Source organism: Callorhinus ursinus, unplaced genomic scaffold (genome assembly GCF_003265705.2).
Source record: "Callorhinus ursinus isolate GAN/ISIS: 27379988/994484 unplaced genomic scaffold, GSC_fseal_2.0 scaffold24, whole genome shotgun sequence".
Taxonomy (NCBI): Eukaryota; Metazoa; Chordata; class Mammalia; order Carnivora; family Otariidae; genus Callorhinus; species Callorhinus ursinus.
The window spans coordinates 16,847,952-16,868,584 of NW_027397086.1; the positions used below are offsets into that span (position 1 = coordinate 16,847,952).

At 51.4% G+C, this 20,633-nt stretch overlaps 1 protein-coding gene across 3 annotated transcripts in view; it reads right to left on the reverse strand.

The window, feature by feature from the left end:
- The window catches only part of RGS3 (regulator of G protein signaling 3), a 118,809-nt gene extending 99,014 nt beyond the window's left edge, over positions 1 to 19,795 (reverse strand). The window contains exons 1-4 of one of the 3 annotated variants that reach the window (XM_073876498.1): positions 19,678 to 19,795; positions 3,917 to 3,967; positions 1,768 to 1,826; positions 673 to 767 (exon numbers count right to left, since the gene is read on the reverse strand). In XM_073876498.1, coding sequence (XP_073732599.1) covers positions 673 to 767; positions 1,768 to 1,826; positions 3,917 to 3,967; positions 19,678 to 19,780 — 308 coding nt within the window. In that variant the 5' untranslated portion in view covers positions 19,781 to 19,795. Of the gene's footprint in view, positions 1 to 672; positions 768 to 1,767; positions 1,827 to 3,916; positions 3,968 to 17,988; positions 18,147 to 19,677 lie in introns of those variants that run through there. The other 2 variants (XM_025888642.2, XM_073876500.1) reach the window with 2 other exon arrangements.
- Positions 19,796 to 20,633: the final 838 nt, after the last annotated feature.

Sequence of the window (20,633 nt, forward strand, 5' to 3'; positions counted from 1 at the left end):
AAAGAAATAAGCTGAGACATGTCATAAGTAGTAGGGCTTAAGGGGTTTTCTCTTTTCTTCTCTTTGCTAATCTGTTTTTCTACAATAAGCAAATTAGTTTGGAAAAAAAACAAAGTGTTCTTAATTTTCATTAACAGAATACCAAATGGCCATTTCCTTCCCATTGGCCCCAGAGTTCAGGGAGGGCGGGAAATAATAATAATAGTTAATAATAATAATAATAAGCAGCTGACATTGCATTACACGGTCTCATTCACAGGTCAGCTCTCCGAGGTCAGTACTCTCATCAGCCCATTTTACAACTATGGAAGCTGAGGCCCGGGGTGGGTAGAAAGTTTTACAAGGTGGGGGGATCTCTCAACTTGGAAAATTTCTTCTACTGAAAGAGAGGGCTTGGCCCAATTCACTGTGGGAAAATGCCTCCTTGTCAGGGGGTTGCGAGCCTCAGGCTGGGCATTTTCGTTGTGAGAACCAGCCAAGTGACACCTTATCACTGTGGACCTCACTGCCGGGCCAGGTGCCAGGGATGCAAGGGCACAAGTGAACGAGAAAACACAGACATCCTTTAGAAGTCACTGTTTTTCTGCTTAGATCTACTTCTAGATTTGGCAAATGGAGGAGGTTCCAGATAAACACTCCTTCCCTCTCCCCTCGAGGGCCCCAGACTCTTACAAGAAGAAGTGCTCACGGAAGACCGGCTCTCTGCAGTCTGGGACGGCCTGCGTCCTCTGGCGACGCAGTCGATTATCTTCAGGGATCAAAGAAATCTTGAATTGGAGAAAAGGAAGCATGAGATGATGGCTCATGGCTCCGGAGTCACCGAAGCCCAGCAGCTGCCTGCCCAGCCCCCAGGTGAAAGGCCTCCCCGGTGTCCTTCAAACCAGCCTCTGCAGAGATCAGGCTGCAGTCCTCAGTCAGAGGCTGGGAGACAAACAGAAACCCCTGCCGAGGCACTAGAATCAGATGCGGGGTCGGGGGGCCAGGAGAAGGCCCAGCAGTGGGTGCCACCACCAAGGTAGCCACAGGCCCAGCCATAGATGGGGTGTACTTCAGCCATCTTTGGTCTTCCTCTCAGCACTGGCCTCTCTCCTAAGTTCCCCGCAGCTGCTCGGTGCTCCCTTCACCAGAGGCTCCCTCTGCCAAGGCGCCAAATCCATGTTCTCGCCCTTGAGCTGCTCATCCCCTGCCTCTGCTCCTGCCCAAGTCCTCACCCACAGGGGCCTCTGACCAGCCTGGGGGCTTTGGGAGAGAAGAGAGGGGTGCATCCCAGCTGCCACACTCCGGGAGGTGCCTGGCCTTTGGTTCTGGCTGGAAGTAGGCCTTCTGCCCTGTGGGGCCTCTGTCTTCACTGCAACGGACCCACTCAGATGGATCTTCTAGGCCTCAGAGACACTCTCTCCCCTCCACCACCCAAACCTGGCTACCTTGCTTCTGGTTTTGCCAGGGAGAGGGCTTGGGATCATCTGTGGATTTCCGTCACCCACACGTTCACAGAGCTCACCTGTGTGGATGACCAAGATCACCTACAAGATTCCTGCTCTTGCAGGAAGCCTTAGGGACCAAGATGGGCTAAGGGAAGGGCCTATCCTAGCTCAGCACCTCATCACTGGATCTAATAAATGCCTAATGACTAAATAATGAGGTGGTCCCTGCCACCTCAAATGGCCACAGGCCCACAGATGTGCTGAGACCTCGGGACACAGTCTAGTGACATGGCCCCTCATTACCCCCACCCACACACCTCCCCACCTCCAGCCCATCATATACCTTCACGTAGGGATCACAGATGCCAGGCTCTCTGCTCATCAGGCCTTTGCCTTCTATAACTAAAGAGAGAATGGAAATGTTCCGGTGGGTGTCTGGGCAGGAAGGATTATCACTAGCCCCTAATGCGCATAACAGCCATTGGCTATTAACCCCCTCTGGTCTAGTCCATTCCCACCATCTCCCACACGCAGGCGGCACCCTCACTGAGACATTGCAGAGTGCATTCGATTCCTTGACTCTTACAGCTGAAAGAACAACAAAGTTATCAAGTTTAACTCCTCTTTTAACGGGAAAGATGAGACCATAGGGGTACCCAGAGCTAGTAAGAAACGTGCCCAAAGTCGCAGAGCAATCAGAGCAATGGGAAAGCCAGAGCTGGGTTTGAATCCCTAGCTCCTGACTCCCCGTCCAGTGCTCCCTCCTCTGCCCACGTCCGCCTCCTGGGACAGAGGGGCCAGGCTGGAGAACTTACCCTGCCCCGTCGGCTGCGCTGGGGCTGCAGGACGGTATAGCAGAGCGGACAGAAGCCTGGGTCCAGAGATGGGCCCGGGGCCCTGGGGCCACAGACCCGCACAAACACCAGCTTCGACACTTACTAGCCGGGAGAGCAGGAGCAAGCGGCTTTGTCTCTCTGTGCCCGAATTCGCTATTTTTCAATGGAGGAGTGATCGTAATGGGTTAGGGATCACGACACCCACTTCACCTGTAGGCGTGCTGGCTAAATGAGATGATGTGTCTAAAGTGCGGAGGAGAGGGCCTGGCAAGCGCGTACTGCTCAAGGAAGGTTTGCTAGAGAAAAAATAATAATAAAGGCAAGGGATAGGTGGCACGTGAGGCGCAGGCCTGATCCTGAACGTAAGCACCGCCCGTTTGCCTGCGGTCTGCAGAAATCACAGAAGCGGAGCCTCTTTGCTCTCTTTTCTGTTCAGTGTGGATGGAGCCCTAGGGTTTGGCTTGGACGGGGCTCCCGGAGTCTGAGGCATGAAGCCTGTGAAGCCAAAGGGGAGAGAGAAGAGGCTGGAAGAGATGAAGAGCCCTACAACTGGGGTGAAGCCAAAGCAAACCATGCAGGACAAATGAAGTGGTGGAGGCCAAGATGCATTTTGCAAAATCTGTTTGCACAGCTGGAGTCAGGCTCTGGCCCGCAAAGAACCCTCCTCTGCTGGTCCTTGGGAACGTCACCTTGGGCCCCCCAAGGCCAGGACCGGAGGACCCCAGGCGCCTGCTGGTCTATGCTGCCTGGTGTCCTAGCTACCAGTCCTGTGTGCGTCCTTCCTCTTGAGGGCGTGGTCACGGGGGGGGGGCAGTTTTCCGACCTGAGGAAACCCCCGGGTCTCCCTGCCCACCCTCCCCCCTGCCCATGCAGGTGCGGCAGACATGGTTCCTGCCCCACTGCATTCCGGGACAGCCCAGAGTGACGCAGCATAGTCAGGGCTGTGTGAAGGACACAGAGGAGGAAGCAACATACTCAGGTAGGTCAGGGGGGTGAATCCTGGAGGGGGGAAAAAATGAAGCAAAATGAGCCTTCCTTCCTGAGCCTTAATGATGAAGGCGGGCACGTTTCTTGCAAAATCAGAGGGAGGGAGAGTTATTTTTCAAAAGGAATTCAAAAAAAAGGCAGGCGACTCCAAGCACAAGAGACAGTGGGGTGCAGAGGCTCAGAGGCATGAGCAAGCAAGATGCCCTCAAGGGGGTGCCTGTAACTGGACAGAAAAGGGAGTGCAGAGGGGCGCCTAGGTGGCTCAGTTGTTAAGTGTCTGTCTTTGGCTCAGGTCATGATCCCAGGGTCCTGGGATCAAGTCCCGCATCGGGCTCCCTGCTCGGCAGGAAGCCTGCTTCTCCCTCTCCCACTCCCCCTGCTTGTGTTCCCTCTCTCACTCTGTCTCTCTCTGTCAAATAAATAAAATCTTCAAAAAAAAGGGGGGGGGGGAGTGCAGGGAGCCTTTAACAGCAAGGGCCACACAGGCTGGAGAGATAAGCAGGGCCTGCTGGGCTAAACAGAAGAGCCCAGGCAGCAAAGACCATGACAGAAGCTCAGTAACTACGTGTATGCTGGATGGAAGGACAAACAAATGGATAAATGGACAGGTAAAGTGTAAAATCCTCTGGGTGGCCCATGGGAACCTTCACTGCCTGGCCCCATACTCACTGTGGAGCAGCAGAACCCGGTCCTGGGCATCGATTGACAGCTTCAGCTGACCTAAGGAGACAACAACAGAAGCAACTTCACCTCGTCTTTTGTTGGATGAAAGATGGGGTAGCAGTGATGGGAATGCTCTTTTGTTCATGTGAAGTGATTCAAATATCCATACGGTCTCTGAGTTGGGAGGGAGCTCGGAAGCCACTTAGTTCAGCCTCCTCATAACATCAGGAGTCCCTTCTGTAATACCTCCAGCAGTGGCTCTCCACCCTGGGCTTATACCCCTCTGGTGATGGGGAGCTCACTACTTCACAAGGCAGCCCAGGTTAACGCTGGGGAGCTCTCTCTGTTGGACAGTTGGAAAAGTTGTTGCATCCGCATCAAGATGATGCCAGATTGGAGAGTAAAGGATCCTGGGCCTTGGTCAGGAGTCCTTGGGAGCCAGGGGGTCGAAGGGGAGGTCAGGGTAAGCCCTCCACTGTGACAGACAGCTAGTTGTGTTCTGGAAAGGCAATAACACAAGGGCAGGGAACAAATGATTTGGGGGAAAAGCAAAAGAAAAGAGATCAGATCCTTCAAAGTCAGTGCTCCCACCCTCCACCACTGCACAGAACCCTGATCTCCCTAAAGAAAAACCGACCACTGGAACAGAGCCATGCTATGTGTGGTCCGAGAACCACCAGCATCAGAAGCATCTGGATGATAGCTAGATATGCAGAATTGCAGGCCCCTGCCCCAGGCATACTGAATCACAACGTACAGTTTAACCAGATCCCCAGGGAGGCACAGGTGCATTAAAGGTTGAGGAGTCCTGGACTAGAGTACGTGAAAGGGCCTCTGAGCATGTTTATAAGCTTGGAAAAGGCCTTCTTAGCAAGACACAAAATGCAGAGGCACCAAGGGAAAAGACAGACAACTCTGACTCCATACGATTTTTTAATGTCCATTACAATGAAATATATCATAAACAAGGTTATGAGACAACACAACAGAAAAATAGACAAAGGTCATAAACTGCAAATGCAGAGAAGACAAAACAGCCAATCAATGTATGAGAAGATGCTAGACTTCACAGGGATCTGGGACATGCAAATTAACCATAAAATACCATTTTCCTTCAATCTGCTTGGCCGATCGTTTAAAAGACAGATAATGTTGGGGCACCTGGCTGGCTCAGTCTGTAGAGCATGAGACTCTTAATCTCAGGGTTGTATGTTCGAGCCCCACATTGGGTGTAGCGATTACTTAAAAATAAAATCTTTAGGGGCACCTGGGTGGCTCAGTCGGTGGGGCGTCCGACTCTCAACCTCAGCTCAGGTCTTGATCTCCAGGGCCGTTGAGTTCGGGCCCTGCGTTGGGCTCCACACCACTTAAAAAAACAGTAACAATAAAATAAAATCTTTAAAAAAAGAGACGGATAATGTCAAATGTTGGTTAAAAATGTAAGAAAACAGGTACTCTCATACCCTGTGGGAGGAAGTGTAATGGAGGGTAATTTCTGGCAATATCTATCAGAATTCAACTGTGCATGTCCTTGAAGCCGGCAATTCTACTTTGAGGTAACCATCACAGACAAAAACCCGCACACCTGAGCACGAGGCTTGTGCTCCAGCCCTGTTTAAAATAAGGACAGGGGCGCCTGGGTGGCTCAGTCGGTTAAGCGGCTGCCTTCGGCTCAGGTCATGATCCCGGGGTCCTGGGATCGAGCCCCGCATCGGGCTCCCTGCTCGGCAGAGAGCCCGCTTCTCCCTCTCCCTCTGTCTGCCGCTCTGCCTACTTGTGCTCTCTCTCTCTAGCTGTTAAATAAATAAATAAAAATCTTTAAAAAAATAAAATAAAATAAAATAAGGACAAATTGGAAACACCTGAAAGGGCCATCGGTATGAAAATGGTTAAATGAGCCATCTCTAGCTGTGCTTGGAATAGTGGGAGCTGTTACCAAAAAAATGGGGGAACTCTGTTATGTCCAGGCAGGGGGAACATTGTGATAAGTTTTTAAGAGAAACAAGCAAATTGCAGAACAATACAGATGACATACATTTCTACGTGTGTGTGTGTGTGTGTGTGTGTGTGTGTGTGTGTTTGTGTGTTCTGAAAGGATGCCAAAGGAAAAACAGGGATCGCTTCTAGAATTGGAGATAAGGAAGTCAAGAGGAATTTAAATCTATCGCTATTGTTGTTTCAACAATACAAATTATATGAACTGTAGCACTTCTATAATTAAAAATAAGAAGAGGTGGAGTGCCTGGGTGGCTCAGTCAGTTAAGCATCCAACTCTAGATTTCAGCTCAGGTCATGATCTTGTGGTCATGAGATGGAACCCCGAGTCCGGCTCCCCGCTCAGTGGGGAGCCTGCTTGAGAGTCTCTCTCCCTCTCCCTCGGCCCCTCTCCCCTGGCTCTCACTTTCTTTATTAATAAATAAAATCTTTTTAAAAATAAAAATTAAATTAAAAATATGAAGAGGAAATGAAAAAAGAAGGTAAGCAGGGAGGAGAAGAGAGAAGGAAGGGGGGGGGATGGGGAAGTGTGAACATAACGGAAGGGCCAGGGCTGGAAAGCATGTGAAGAATGAGGAGTTTTTCCCCTGGCTTTTCTAATTTTTTTTTTAAAGACAATGTAAAAACAAAACATCAAGTCATCCTCACAGATGCCCAGTGGCCCTTCAGCATGGACAGAAGAGAGAAGGATCATACCCATTCCTCAGTCCAGTGGACTCTTCCTGGAACCTCAAGAAACCACTGAACTTGGGGCGCCTGGGTGGCTCAGTCGTTAAGCATCTGCCTTCGGCTCAGGTCATGATCCCAGGGTCCAGGGATCAAGCCCCGCATCGGGCTCCCTGCCTCACGGGAAGCCTGCTTCTCCCTCTCCCACTCCCCCTGCTTGTGTTCCCTCTCTCACCGTGTCTCTGTCAAATAAATAAAATCTTTAAAAAAAAAAAAAAACAAAAACCACTGAACTCAATCCACCTGGTGGACATGTACTGGGGAGGCAAGGAGGATGCGGCAGGGCCTCCCAGCCTGCAGCAACCCCACACAGCAACCAGAAAGCCCTTGCATCCATGACAACCCTTATAGTCATCAGCCTCTGCTTGATCACCTCTGGTGATGGGGAGCTCACTTCCTACAATGGGAGCCCTTTTTCTTTTGCAATAGCTCTGACTGTTCAATGCTCCATCTTATACTGAGCCAGAAGCGGCCTCTCAGTAACTTTTATTGCCTAGACATGGTTCTGCTGTCAAGTCTCCGGGCTCTCTCCTCTAGATTTCAAGCGTGAAATCCACCACTCCTCGTGGCACAGTGAGATGTTCCTTCATCATCCCAACTGTTTATCTCTGGACAGGCCCCATGAAACTGGGACTGTGGCTGGGGCTTGTGCATTGCTGCTGGCTGGAGGAAGGCCAGGCAGGGTTCAGAGAACAGAAAGGAGGGAAATTCTGAGCAGTTCCCCAACCCCTGGGACCTGGAAACTTGCTCCTCACATTTTGGGGGTGTTTAAACTGTAAACCCAGGCAATCCAGACTCCAGCAAACCCTTGTCCAGCTCTTCACCCAACAGAAATTCCTGCTGCTCTCCTGCCCAGAACACAGACCTCAGAAGCCCGGAGGCCTATTCCAGTTCCAAGCCCTGACTACTGTCCTCGCTCTCAGAGCCACATTGTCCCCTGGCTGCAAGGTGGGGCTAATAACAGGGGCTACTGCATTCGCCAAGCTGTGTGTGGATCAGATAATGCTGGAGGGTGAGGAGGTCCTTGCATGAAAGGCGCCAAGAGAACCCGTGGCATTATTAGCTCAAGATCTGAGCAATTACCACTTTGGGGCCCTCTATAGCTGAGAAATCTCCTAAAAAAACTGTGCCGGATCCAGTGTGGGGTAGAAGAAGGCTTTGAAACAGACAAAAATGGCTAGCAGTCACAAATCCGATCTCACGAACCCAAAGGCGACTGTGTTTAAACCCAAACATTTTTTCTGAATCTATTATGAGCGCAAAGGCAGCTTTGGCCCGAACATATTTGGCTTTCCGAAGCCGTGGGGGCCACGGAGCCACATGACACCATCACCTACCCAACAGCCCGTTCACAGAAATCAGGATGGACAGGGAAATACATATCAAAACCACAATGAGATCTCACCTCCCACCAGTCAGAATGGCTAAAATGAACAAGTCAGGAAACGACAGATGTTGGCAAGGATGCAGAGAAAGGGGAACCCTCCTACGCTGCTGGTGGGAATGCAAGGTGTAGCCACTCTGGAAAACAGTATGGAGGTTCCTCAAAAAGTTGAAAATAGAGCTACCCTACAACCCAGCAATTGCACTACTGGGTATTTGCCCCAAAGATACAAATGTAGTGATCCGAAGGGGCACCTGCACCCCAATGTTTATAGCAGCAATGTCCACAATAGCCAAACTGTGAAAAGAGCCCAGATGTCCATGGACAGATGAATGGATAAAGAAAATGTGGTGTGTACAAACACACACACACACACACACACACACACACACACACACACACACAATGGAATATTACACAGCCATCAAAAAAGAAATGAAGCCTTGCCATTTGTAATGACGTGGATGGAACTAGAGGGTATTATGCTAAACAAAATAAGCCAATCAGAGAAAGACAATTATCATATGATCTCTCTGAAATGTGGAATTTGAGAAACAAAACAGAGGGTCGTAGGGAAAGAGAGGAAAAAAATAAAACAAGACAATACCAGAGAGGGAGACAAACCATAAGAGACTCTTGGTCACAGGAAACAAACTGAGGGTTGCTGGAGAGGAGAGGGGTAGAGGGATGGGTTAACTGGGTGATGGACATTAAGGAGGGCATGTGATGTAATGAGCACTGGGTGTTATATAAGACTGATGAATTACAAACCTGTACCTCTGAAACCAATAATACATTATATGTTAATTAAAAAAAAAAATCAGGATGGAGACATCTCCCAGCACAAATGGTCGCTAGTTCCACTCGACAAACGTTAGCCAGGCACCTGCGTGGGGCCCTGAGTCAGGAACGACGGATCTGAATGGCCGGGTGCCTGCCGGCAGGGAACGCACACCCCAGTGACTAGGGCAGGACCATGGGCAAGGCTAAAAAGTAGAGCTGGAGCACAGGATGAGCCTGGAGCAAAGACTGACTCAGAAATCAGAGGAGTCTGCCTAACTGCCCTTGCAGATCCTCTCCTCCTCGGGGAGAGCCAGCGTGCCCTCTACCCAGTTACAACAGAGAAACCAAGCCCAGCAGACCAGACTCAGGGCCCCAGTGAGGGACACAGCCTCCCCCAGCCCATCCGTGGGCTCACGGATAAGGGCAAAATGAAGAATGAGTCCCCACCCCCCAACCCATTTGGCCACTCCTGTCCCTTCTGCCTCCCCCCCGCCAGCCCATTCCATCGAATGAATGTGTCTCAAGGGCCCTGAAGTCATCTTGCCCAACCTCCTCAATTGGAAGCCAGAAGAGTCATGCCCAGATTTATGGAAGGTGACTTGCCCTGGGCCCAGAGTGACCCAGGTAAGGCAGCCCAGAACGAGATACCAGAATGCTGCCCCAACTCCAGCACTCTGGCCCGTACACGGAGCCGGTCTTCCGGACCACTAATGTGCACCCCTGCATCTGCCAATGCAACCCTGGGGTTCAGGAGCAGAGAGAGCCATCAGGCACAGGACCAGGTGCCACAGCTTTGCTTCAGAAACCAAGAGGAAGCCAAAAAGAGGACAGGCTCAAAGAAATGTCCCCAAGTCTAAAGAAATAAACCACTGGGTAAGGGGGAAGTCAGACTGAATCCCTGGGGCCTTCAGCGGATCTAAGTAACCAAGCCCCTCACCTGCCCCTCCAATCTGCAGGCCCCACTTTCTGCCCAGGGCCCCACTTTCTGCCCAGGGCCAGGGAGTGGCCTATGAGAGTGCCCAGGAATGTCAAGGCTAAAGGGCCTGAAGCCATCCTCATTGCGGTATTCAAGGGCCCTAGAGAGGGCATGCCCCCCAATTCCCATGGAGATGCAGTTGGGCACTCTGCAAAGGGAGGTAGGACCCAGAGAGGCTGCAGAAGTACACGGGAGCCAGGGCCCAGAGACAAAGGGAGAAGAGACAGGCCACACGTGACAGGAAAAACACTGGGTAAGAGTGAGCTTCAGAAGGCACAGAGAAGGCCCTGAACCCAGATTCTGTTGGCACAGGACCTAGGGGGATTCAGACTCACTGGGCCCCGTGGAAAAAGGGGGCATGGAAGCCAGCTAAAGAAATTCAATCTGGCAGACCCTACTCTGTGGAGGACCACAGGAAGATGAACTCTGACTCTTAGGACACAGCCAGGGAGAGACATACTTAAAACACGAAGCAAGAAGCTGGCGGCTGCACACCACAGATGGACTCAGGGATCAGCAGGCACGTGCCCTAGAGGGAGCTCATGGAACCCTGGGGTATGCAAAGAATACCTCTATGAGGGACTTGCCTGGTTGGCATGAAGCAGTGGTCAACCCAAAACCCAGTTCACCTCAAAAGCAATTCCCCAGTCAGGAGTTACCATGTGTTGAAAGCCACAGGAAGGGGGAGGATGTCAGGACAAATGTACAAAGGAGGCCGGGTCTCCATGGAGCCTGGCCAGCCACCAACACTCACAGATTTCCCCTCCATTTGTGGGGACGAGTCTGTACCTCAACCTGTGTGTGCAGGAGAACGGGAGGGAGGCAACCAGCTGCAAGGCACCCCTCTCTCTGTGATCCTGGGCTGCCTGACTCACAGGGCAGCCAGACCAAGGCTCAGAGAGGGGTACGTACGGTTACGGATTGTACTTTCTGCCCTCTGAAGGAGAAATGGCAGGCTGCAGGGGTGTTGGGGGAATGGAGCCATCCAGCTCTGGGGATGCAGCCCTGTGGAGCCTTTCAAGCGACTGTTCTTTTGAAGAGGGAGAATCTTGAGTTCCATTTGGAGAAACAGCCTGGCTTATGCTGGTGCCTGCTGGCAGAAGGAGGCCTGCGGAGCCCAGGGGGCAGGGGGCTGAGCGGTGAGACAAAGATGATGATGGGTCAGTGCGACTCCTCTCTTCGGATTCTCCACTTCCTGTGTAACCTGATATTAATGTGGCTTCCCAAGCCGTTTTTCCCTTCCAGGAATAGATTACTCTCGCCAGCATATGTCAGCTAACTTCTTGGCAGCAGAGACCCTGAGCAAAAACCACCCAGCAAAGCCATTCCCAAATTCCTGACTCACAGAAACTGGGACACACTAAATGTTTGTTTTTTTTAAGCCAATAAGTATTGGGGTGCTTTGTCATGAAGCAATAGGTAATTAATATAGACCCATATTACCTCCACAGCCAGGTGACATAAACCTGATCTGTTCTGGGACAACTTTTCAATTTTTTATTTTTTTTATTTTTTTTATTTATTTTTATTTTTTTATTTTTTTTTTAAAGATTTTATTTATTTATTTATTTGTGAGAGAGAGAATGAGAGATAGACAGCACGAGAGGGAAGAGGGTCGGAGGGAGAAGCAGACTCCCTGCTGAGCAGGGAACCCGACGTGGGACTCGATCCCGGGACTCCAGGATCATGACCTGAGCCGAAGGCAGTCGCTTAACCAACTGAGCCACCCAGGCGCCCTCAATTTTATAAATTGTTAAGGAAATACAGTTCTAAGATAAATCACTGTATTATGACTAAGGAAACAAAAGGCCTTCCATTTGTGAGGTCCTTAATTGTTCTCCCTAAAGAACCGTGATAGATTCAAACCAGACTCATTACCAATTCAACTGTAAAATCTGGAATTGTCCCACATTAACCCGCCGACGGCCCAGCACATTCATGAAAATTCTTCACCCGCAGAGCAAATGGTTTTCTTCTACCATTTTCTCCTACCATTTTCTATTGTACACATTCATGTACAATACCACAATATATAGAAAATTCACATTATTCTTCCCTTTCACGATTTTCCTTTAGATTTTATTATAATGATTTTAATTCCAAAACTGTCAGTTTTGCCACGTTTTTTGTTTTGTTTTTTTTTTTAACATTTGAAGTTTTCTTTTTTTTTAAAGATTTTATTTATTTGAGAGAGAGAGAATGAGAGAGAGAGAGAGAGAGAGAGCACATGAGAGGGGGGAGGGTCAGAGGGCGAAACTGACTCCCTGCTGAGCAGGGAGCCCGATGCGGGACTCGATCCCGGGACTCCAGGATCATGACCTGAGCCGAAGGCAGTCGCTTAACCAACTGAGCCACCCAGGCGCCCCGATTGCCACGTTTTATAAATGACTCACCACCCTTACCTATTTCATACTACAGACTTTTTCTCCATAGTTAAATATGCTCTGTTATAATGACGAGCACCTGTTACAACCTTGCTGGTGGCTTTAAGCCACACCATGAAGTCAGTGATTTATTTTCATTACGTCTCACAGTTATTTTTTTCACTATCAAAGTTTTCCAGCAGAACAAGTCTAATACGGAAAACACAAGGGAGGAAGCCCAGAAGGAACCATGAGCAAAGCGTGGGTTTTGGAGTCAATAAGACCTGGCTTGGATCCTCAGTCCACCACTGATGACGCTGAATCACTACATCTTCATCTCCTCATCTGTACAAAGGAAAGAAGAAGAATCATACGGTTCTGGGGGGGGGGGGCTCTTGTAAAACTGGGAACTAACACACATGGAGGGCCTGGCAAAGAGTAGGCACTCCCACTGATAGGACAGAAAGGGAGGAGGGAGGGAAGGAAAAGGGAAGAAAGGGTGGAAAGGTGGAAGGAAGGGAGAGAGGGAGGAAAGGAGAGGAGATGAAAAGTAAAAATGACTCAAAAATTAGAAAACACACATAGGGACTTCTATTTCTGGGACGACAGACCCACTGAGGAAATCTAGAAGAGCTGGACAAAATATTTAAAAGCAGCTTCTTGGAGATACGGCAAGACGACGGAGGAGCTACGGAGCAGGCTCTGGGGGGAGGGAGGTCCGTGGAATGAAGTTTAATGTTTTCCTGGGCTAATTTTCTCCTTGGGGTGTTTTCAAATTCCAGAGAGATGACAGAGAAGCTGAGAGGCTGAGCAGAGTTTCTGTCTGCCTCACAGGGCAAGAGGAACAGGAGTTGGAGACCAGGGCCTGTCAAGAGTGGGGTCCTTCTGGGGCGCCTGGGTGGCTCAGTCGTTAAGCGTCTGCCTTCGGCTCGGGTCATGATCCCAGGGTCCTGGGATCGAGCCCCGCATCGGGCTCCCTGCTCCGCGGGAGGCCTGCTTCTCCCTCTCCCACTCCCCCTGCTGGTGTTCCCTCTCTTGCTGTGTCTTTCTCTGTCAAATAAATAAATAAAATCTTAAAAAAAAAAAAAGAGTGGGGTCCTTCTGAGCCCTGACCTTTTGGGTCAGAACCCTAAAGGGTTGTTCCTCAGAAATACATGAGCCGTGATGAGACGCAGTTCAAGGGACTGCAGCACAAGCTCAGATAATTCCAATCCCTAACATCTGGATTATCCCAGATCGCTAGTGACCTCAAGCACCTGGAGGAAGCTAATAGCTTTTTTTTTTAAGATTTTATTTATTTATATGAGAGAGAGAGAAAGAGTGGGGGGGGCAGAGGCAGAGGGAGAAGCAGACTCCCCACTGAGCAAGAAGCCTGACGATGCGGGGCTCGATCCCAGGACCCTGGGATCATGACCTGAGCCGAAGGCAGACGCTCAACCGACTGAGCCACCCAAGCACCCAAAGCAAATATCTTTTTGAAGGAAGATATCATCCTAGGTCCACACCAAGAAGCAAAATAACAACTCTGTGCCTGCCGTTTGTAAGAGACACAGCACGCCTAGAACATAAAGAAACAGAAAGATTGACAGAAATAAGATGGAAAAAGATATGCCAGGCAATTCATTGTTAACCAAAAGAAGGCTGGGTAGCTATGTTAACATCAGGAAAAGTAGACTTTCTCTCCACTAGAAATAAGGAAAGGGCTTCGTAATAATAAAAGTTTCAATTCACTACTAAGATAAATAGTTCTAAATTTGTATGCTCTTACAATCGCTTCAAAATATATAAAAGAAAGACAACTCTAATGATAAAGTGACAAATGTCCAACCACAGTAGGAATTTTAACGTACCTCTCTTGGTAACTGATAGAAAAAATCGGGGGAGAGGGGGGAAATCAGCAAGGATGCAGAACATCTGGACAACAGAATTAGTAAATTTGACCAAAATCTGATATATACAAAGAACACTACACCCAACTCCTGCAGAACTTTTCAAGTACACACAGAACATTTATAAAAACTGACCATATCCTGGGCCATCAAAGGAGTGAAAGGATGCAGAGTGCATTCTCTGACCAAAATAGAAAACAAAGAATAAAAATATTAACAGAAAATCCCCACTATTTGGAAATTAAGAAACACACTTCCAAATCACCTAAAGACTTGAGAAAGTAGGACTATGAAAATTAGAAACTATTTTGAACTGGGGCACCTGGGTGGCTCAGTTGTTAAGCATCTGCCTTCGGCTCAGGTCATGATCACAGCGTCCTGGGATCAAGCCCCGCATCGGGCTCCCTGCTCAGCGGGGAGTCTGCTTCTCCCTCTCCCACTCCCCCTGCTTGTGTTCCCTCTCTTGCTGTGTCTCTCTCTGTCAAATAAATAAATTTAAAAAAAAAATAGAGAATTGGAAAAGAGAACAAAAGGACTCTTGACAGGCCAGAAACCGAGAATTTCTGAACACTCCCAAGCAAACGGACCCTAAATGACAGGAAAGCCAGTGAATGCTGAGGACCCCGACCAGCAAATGATGGGCCCCTGAGAAGTCCTTGGTGGGGCTTCCACGCCAAGCCCAGGGTGTGGCCCGGGCGCTGAGAAGCATGGCCAGCCAGGGGCAGCTCGCAGGGTCAGATCGCAGCCTCGGGCTCGGGCCCTCACTTCCCGCTGCCCAACAGGCTGAGCAGCTGGCTGGCATCTGTTCCACAGAAAATGCATTTGTCATCTCTGGAGGAGCTGGGTTCTAGGCCCGGTTTACATATGCCCCTCTCCTGAAGCCAGAACACTTCCGTGTGGCCAACTACTGGGGGACAAGCCGTTGTACCCATGTGTGCGCGCACACACACCCACACACACACACACACACACACACACACTAAAAAAACCTCAACATATACCTACAGTACTCTCCCCGGAAGGAAAACAATTTTGTCTCTTTAGAATTCCAGAGATCCTGGAAATTTAGCTCCCTTTAAATGTTTGTGCTTGGGGTAAACCATCAACTAGGCACCACTTTCATCTGGTTCTACCAGGGCAAAGCCCACTCCTGAAGCCAGGGGCTACCTGCCATGCTGGGGAAAGGCCAGCGAACTGGGGTAAACTTAGCAAAGACCTTCATGTTAAGGGAGTTCACAGTGGCTACTGAAGCTAACTAAATCCATAGCTTCCAAACCTGGCTGATGATCAAAATACTTTTGTGGCTTCTTACAATTACAGATTCTCACGCTACACCCTAGACTTATCAAGATCCTAGGAATCTATGTTGTTGTTGGTTTTTTTAAGATTTATTTATTTATTTTGAGGGAGAGAGAGAAAGAGAGAGCAGCTGGGGAGAGGCAGAGGGAGAGGGATTCTTAAGCAGACTCCATGCTGAGCCCAGAGCCCCACACAGGGCTTGATCTCACAACCCTGAGATCATGACCTGAGTCGAAACCAAGAGTCAGTTGCCATAACAGACTGCGCCACCCAGGAGCCCCAGGAATCTGTGTTTTTAATAGACTCGCCAGGTGCTTCTGCCAAGCGACCAGGTCTGGTAACCACTGATACAAATCTTCATTCATAAGCAGACAAGCAAAGACCACTCCTTGCATGAAGAAAATCAGCAGCCTCAAAGAGGGGCAGCATTTTTCGAGGAAAGAGGATTTAAGCAGGAAAGAGGGCAGCACTTTCCAGTGTCAGATCTGTGTCCTCTGAGAGCCCTGGGAAGAGACTGTATAAGAGCAGGAGGCTCCCCACCCCACCAGGTTCCTGCCTGCCCGCTGCACACTCAGGTCACAATCACTGGTTCAAAAAGTAACCCTCCCAGATAACCATCCGACCCGGCCCTGAGGCCACGGCGGGGCAAAGGATCCAATCCCAGCTGGTCTGGATACTCCCCGACTTCCCAGATCTGGCAGGATGATTAATTCAATAGAAGAATATAGACTGATGCTAGGAAACAGTAACACTATACCAGTAAGGAAAAGAAATGGATTCTAAAACTGTACATACAATATGGTCTCCATTCTTTTCAAATTATAGCACACCTCTACACACACACACAAATAAGTCTGGAAGGATATAAACAAAATATTAACTGACAGCGGTCTTTTCTAGGAGTCAGAGTACAGGTGATTTTTCACTTTCTTCTTTTCACTAAGTTTTCAGCAATGAAGTCATCTTACAGTGATAGTAAGGAGGAAAAAACAATGAGCTATATTTTTACCTTTTTTAAAAAAAATATTTTATTTATACATTTGACAGAGCAAGTGAGTAAGCAAGAGAGCACAAGCAGCAGAGGGAGAAGCAGACTCCCCGCTGAGCAGGGAGCCCGATGCGGGGCTCGATCCCAGGACCCTGGGATCACCACCTGAGCCAAAGGCGGACGCTTAACCGACTGAGTCACCCAGGCGCCCCTATATTTTTACTTTTAAATCAGGACACAGCTAAGGTAATAGAATCTCAAAGCTCCTTGACACTGTTTCCTGACCACCCCAGCCCCACCAATTCAGGTCACCCTGGAGACCTCCCTTGTCTGGTAGACTCCCACATCCCGGTGGGGTTAACAGGAACTGCTTCCAAGGGCTGGGGAGAGTAAATGAGATAAAGCACTTGACACAAGGCATGGCACATGGTAAGTGTTCAGCAAATGGCGGCCACCTCATTAGTCCCACTGTTACGTCCACCAACTGGACCAGCGAATTCCAGGATGCCAGACCACAGGCCATTGCTAGGGGCCAAGCCACTGCTTTTCTATCACTCCCTCTGCTCTTAGAGAAAAGGCAGTCTGTGAGGAACCAAGTGTGCTGATAGAGGTAAGCCTGAGAAAAGGAGAGCCAGAAGCCCAGGGAGGGCCTAACTCCTGGGCTGTTCTGTCGATGAAATCTGGGCAAAGTCCTGCATGTTGCAGTAACTACCCCAACCGTTATAAAGAAAATTGTATACAAATTAAAAAAAAAAAAAGTGCTGGACAAGTCATCTCAAAAGGTTTGAGCTCAGGTACCAAGTCTGGCACTGGCTCACTGGGCAACCTTTCTCTCTCTGGATCTCAAGTCTCCACAGAGGAATATTCCCCGCACTCCACAGGGAGGTGCAGAGGAAACAGCTCTGTGTTTCCTTTGGCTCGGGGACAGGACAGGTGCAGGGTCAGCCCGGGGGGCCTTGGCTCCTTGTGGGCTCACCTTGGAGACTGCAGACTCCGTGCCCTCCCACGGGGCTCTCATCTCTGCTATGGCTAGGGGAAAGGCTGGATTTGCCCAGACCCCTGGGGCAGAGGCCGCCCGGCTGTTATTTGGGGGAACCTAGGCGAGCCAGCAAGGGGTTTGGGAGCAGGGGCCTACTGCCCATTTCCGTCTACCTCAAGCCTCCAGGGCAGGCCTGTGACCCTCCTGAGAGCCCGGTCTCTGCTGGAGAAGAGAAGCCTCCCATGTCCGCTGTGGGTCAGCCAGCCGCTGGCGCAGTCACACTGCAGTCTCCAAGGTGAGCTGACCCCGCACCTGTCCTGTCCCTTTCCCCAATGGAGGAAATCTCGAGATGTAGTAACAAGACCACGATTCAACCCTGAGCGGCTGGCTAGTGGGAAACTCTAGTGGTGCCGACCGGGTCTCTGAAAGATTTAACCGGTTGTGATTATTCCAGCCAAGCGAGGCAGAGGCGGCTGCACCTGGCACCACTGGCCGGCAGCAGGTGGTGCCCCGCGCCTTGCTCAGCCTGGGCCCGTGCGCCCTGGGCCCCTCCTCCTGAGTACCCCCAGGAGGAAGGGGCCAGAGGAGCGACCCGCTGCTGCTAGCCCCACCTATCACGGAGGTAGGGGGGCGGCCCCGTCGGGGCGCCGGAGTGGGGTGAAGCAGCCCTGGCAGCCAGCCGTCGCGGGCACTTACCAAAGGTGGTGAGGTAGAAGGACGAGTCCGGGTGGGCACGCCGGCTCCCGAGGGAGACGCGGTGCAGGGAGCGCTCCATGGCGGCCCCGCTGCGGCCCGGCCAGGCCCGCCTGCAACCCGAGGCGTCTGTGTTGCTCCCCCGTAACCGAGGCAGCAGGCTCAGCCGCCCCCGCCCCGCGCCAGTGTCCCGGAGGCGGGAGCGGGAGGCCGGCTGCGGCGCTCGTTCGAATGGGCCGGCGCGCCGGGCCCTGATTGGCCCGCGCCGGTTTGAATGGGGAGGTTTCCACCTGACCGATCGGACGCCGGCCCCCGGGGAGGAGGCGCCCGCGCCCTAACCGCGACGGCAGCGGCCGCAGCTGCAGCCGGGGGAGGGGGAGGGGAGGGTCCCTCCTCCGCGCTCCGGTCGGTAGTCCTCCGCGAGGAGCCAGAAGGACCTGGCCGCCACACCAGGGCTCCTGGCTCCAGGCTGGAAGTGCCAGCCCCAGGTGAGGTCCGCGGCCCCTGGCGTGTCCACGCAGGCGGGCTTGGCCTGCTCGCCCAGCTCCCCCAGGCCAGCAATTAGCCAGGTTTGTAACATGCTTTGAAGCTCAGACCTGTAATCACCAGGACCAGGCAAGCGCAAAGGAGCATCCACCCGGCCCAGTGCAGTGGGGTTTGGAAAAGTGTTCTCCACGCTTGAACTGGCTGCCCCTACCAGGCTGCAGCCCCTTCCCAAACTCTGCCCTCGCCATCTGCCCCTTGGATGGGAGCAGCCTGGCACAGGTCCGGGCCAAAGCAGCTTGCTCCAGCCAACCTCACAGCGCCCCATCTGCAGCCGTGGAACAGGAACACAGGACCTCAGCATCTGAGGGGACAGAAACACACAGGATGCGGGGAGGGTAGGCGCTTTCAGTCTCCAGAGCCAGGTGTGAGGAGGCAGAGCTGGAAGGAAGGTTAGTCCCTGCACTGCTTTGTCAGCAAACATTGGCGGGACACCTCCTGGGAACAGTTTCACACCAAGACATCTGCTCTGCAAATCTCCGACTGTTGCTGCTGTGGGAGGGAAAGCTGCTGGTCTTATGTAGATCTAAAAATGGTAGGTGTTGGAAGTTGCCAGATGGATATCTGGCCCAGGGATCCACTCAAGAGGAGGTTGGAGGATGCAAGAGAGAAAGTGGGGAGAAAAGTTGTATGTATTGAGTACCAGGCTCCAGGGGCTGAGCTGGGCAATTTACATGTATCATCTCATTTAATCTTCATGGTGATCCTAGGAAGTATCAGCCCCAGTTTACCAGGGATAAATCTGAACTTCAGGCAGAGAGGGTAGGTGACTTGTCCAAGGTTGGCAGAGCTGAAATTTGAACCCACGCCTGCCTGCCCCAAAGGCCATCCTCCATCCGTTCTTCTTTGGCCTCCATCCTGCCCCATGGCCAACAGCAAGAGCAGGCTGCAGACTTGCCTTCCTGAAGCAGGTAAGGAAACTTGAAGCCACAGGGCCAGCTGGCTACCAGCAGGGAGCAGAAGCTAGAGAAGGAGCCCCGAAATCAGCAAACTAGTGGTCAAGCGCAAATGAGTCACATAAAGGCCAGTGGACTGTTTGAAACTGGGCCCTCTGTGAAGCCCTGCTCTGCCCTTTCCCTAACCCCCATACTGTGAGCACTGCCCATAGCAGAGGCAAGCCTGGCCCCAACCAATGACAGGTGGACATACCTGCACCCTGGACTTGAGCGTGCCTGATTCTCCTCCTGGCTGGGGGAGTCTGCGTCCAGGCATCTTTTCTGGGCAGGGAGGTATGCTGGGCCTGCCACTCCATCCAGCCAGGGATGATGGGCAACCTCAGGCTCAAGCCACAGGATGCAGAAAGGACACTGAGGCTGGACGTATTCTAGACCTGCAGGAACAAGATGGGAACATGAGTTAGGCATGACATGAGGATGCCCCCTGAGAGGGGTGTTTATTCCCAGTAGGAGTTAGAAAGCATGGCATTCTGGAGCCAAGGCAAAGGAAGGTCCATGGGGAAAGGGACAGTGACATGCCCAAGATGGCGGTGGCCCCTTCACAGCTCTGCCGGGGACCACTGTGGAGCCCGTACTGGGGAAGACAATCTGGGCTCTGGAAGCTGTGAGCAAAGTGCAGAAGCACCCTCAGGAGGGTGGGACCAGAGGAGCGGGGCAGAGCTGCACTGTCTGAATGTCGCCTGGGGAGAGAGACTGCAGCTCACACCAGCACCTCACCCCCACTCAGGATGAGGGCCCACTCAGCAGCTAACCTAGTCAGTTTGGAGAACCCAATGCCATTCTGATCCCGAGCTGACCCCTCTCGGGGCACCATCTCCACCACCTTCACCATCAACAGTAAGGCCCCTTTACTTAGTAGAACATGGGACACTTCCTTCCCTGAAAGAGGGAGGTCACTCTTTTCTCAGGAGAGCGAGGACAGAAGTGAGTGGGAGCCTGGGCAGTGGCGATGCAGGAGAAACTGGGCCTGTTCACCCATGCCGTCCAAAGGGGACATCCAGAAAGGGGCTTGGTTAGGCCCTGCTTTCCCCAAAAAGGCAGGCGAGTTTGCTGACCAAGCCTGTCTTTCTGGCAGGCCCTGAGCACTCTAGCATGCCTGGGCTGTGGGCCTCAATGTCTCCCTCACACCTCACTCACACTACACACGTA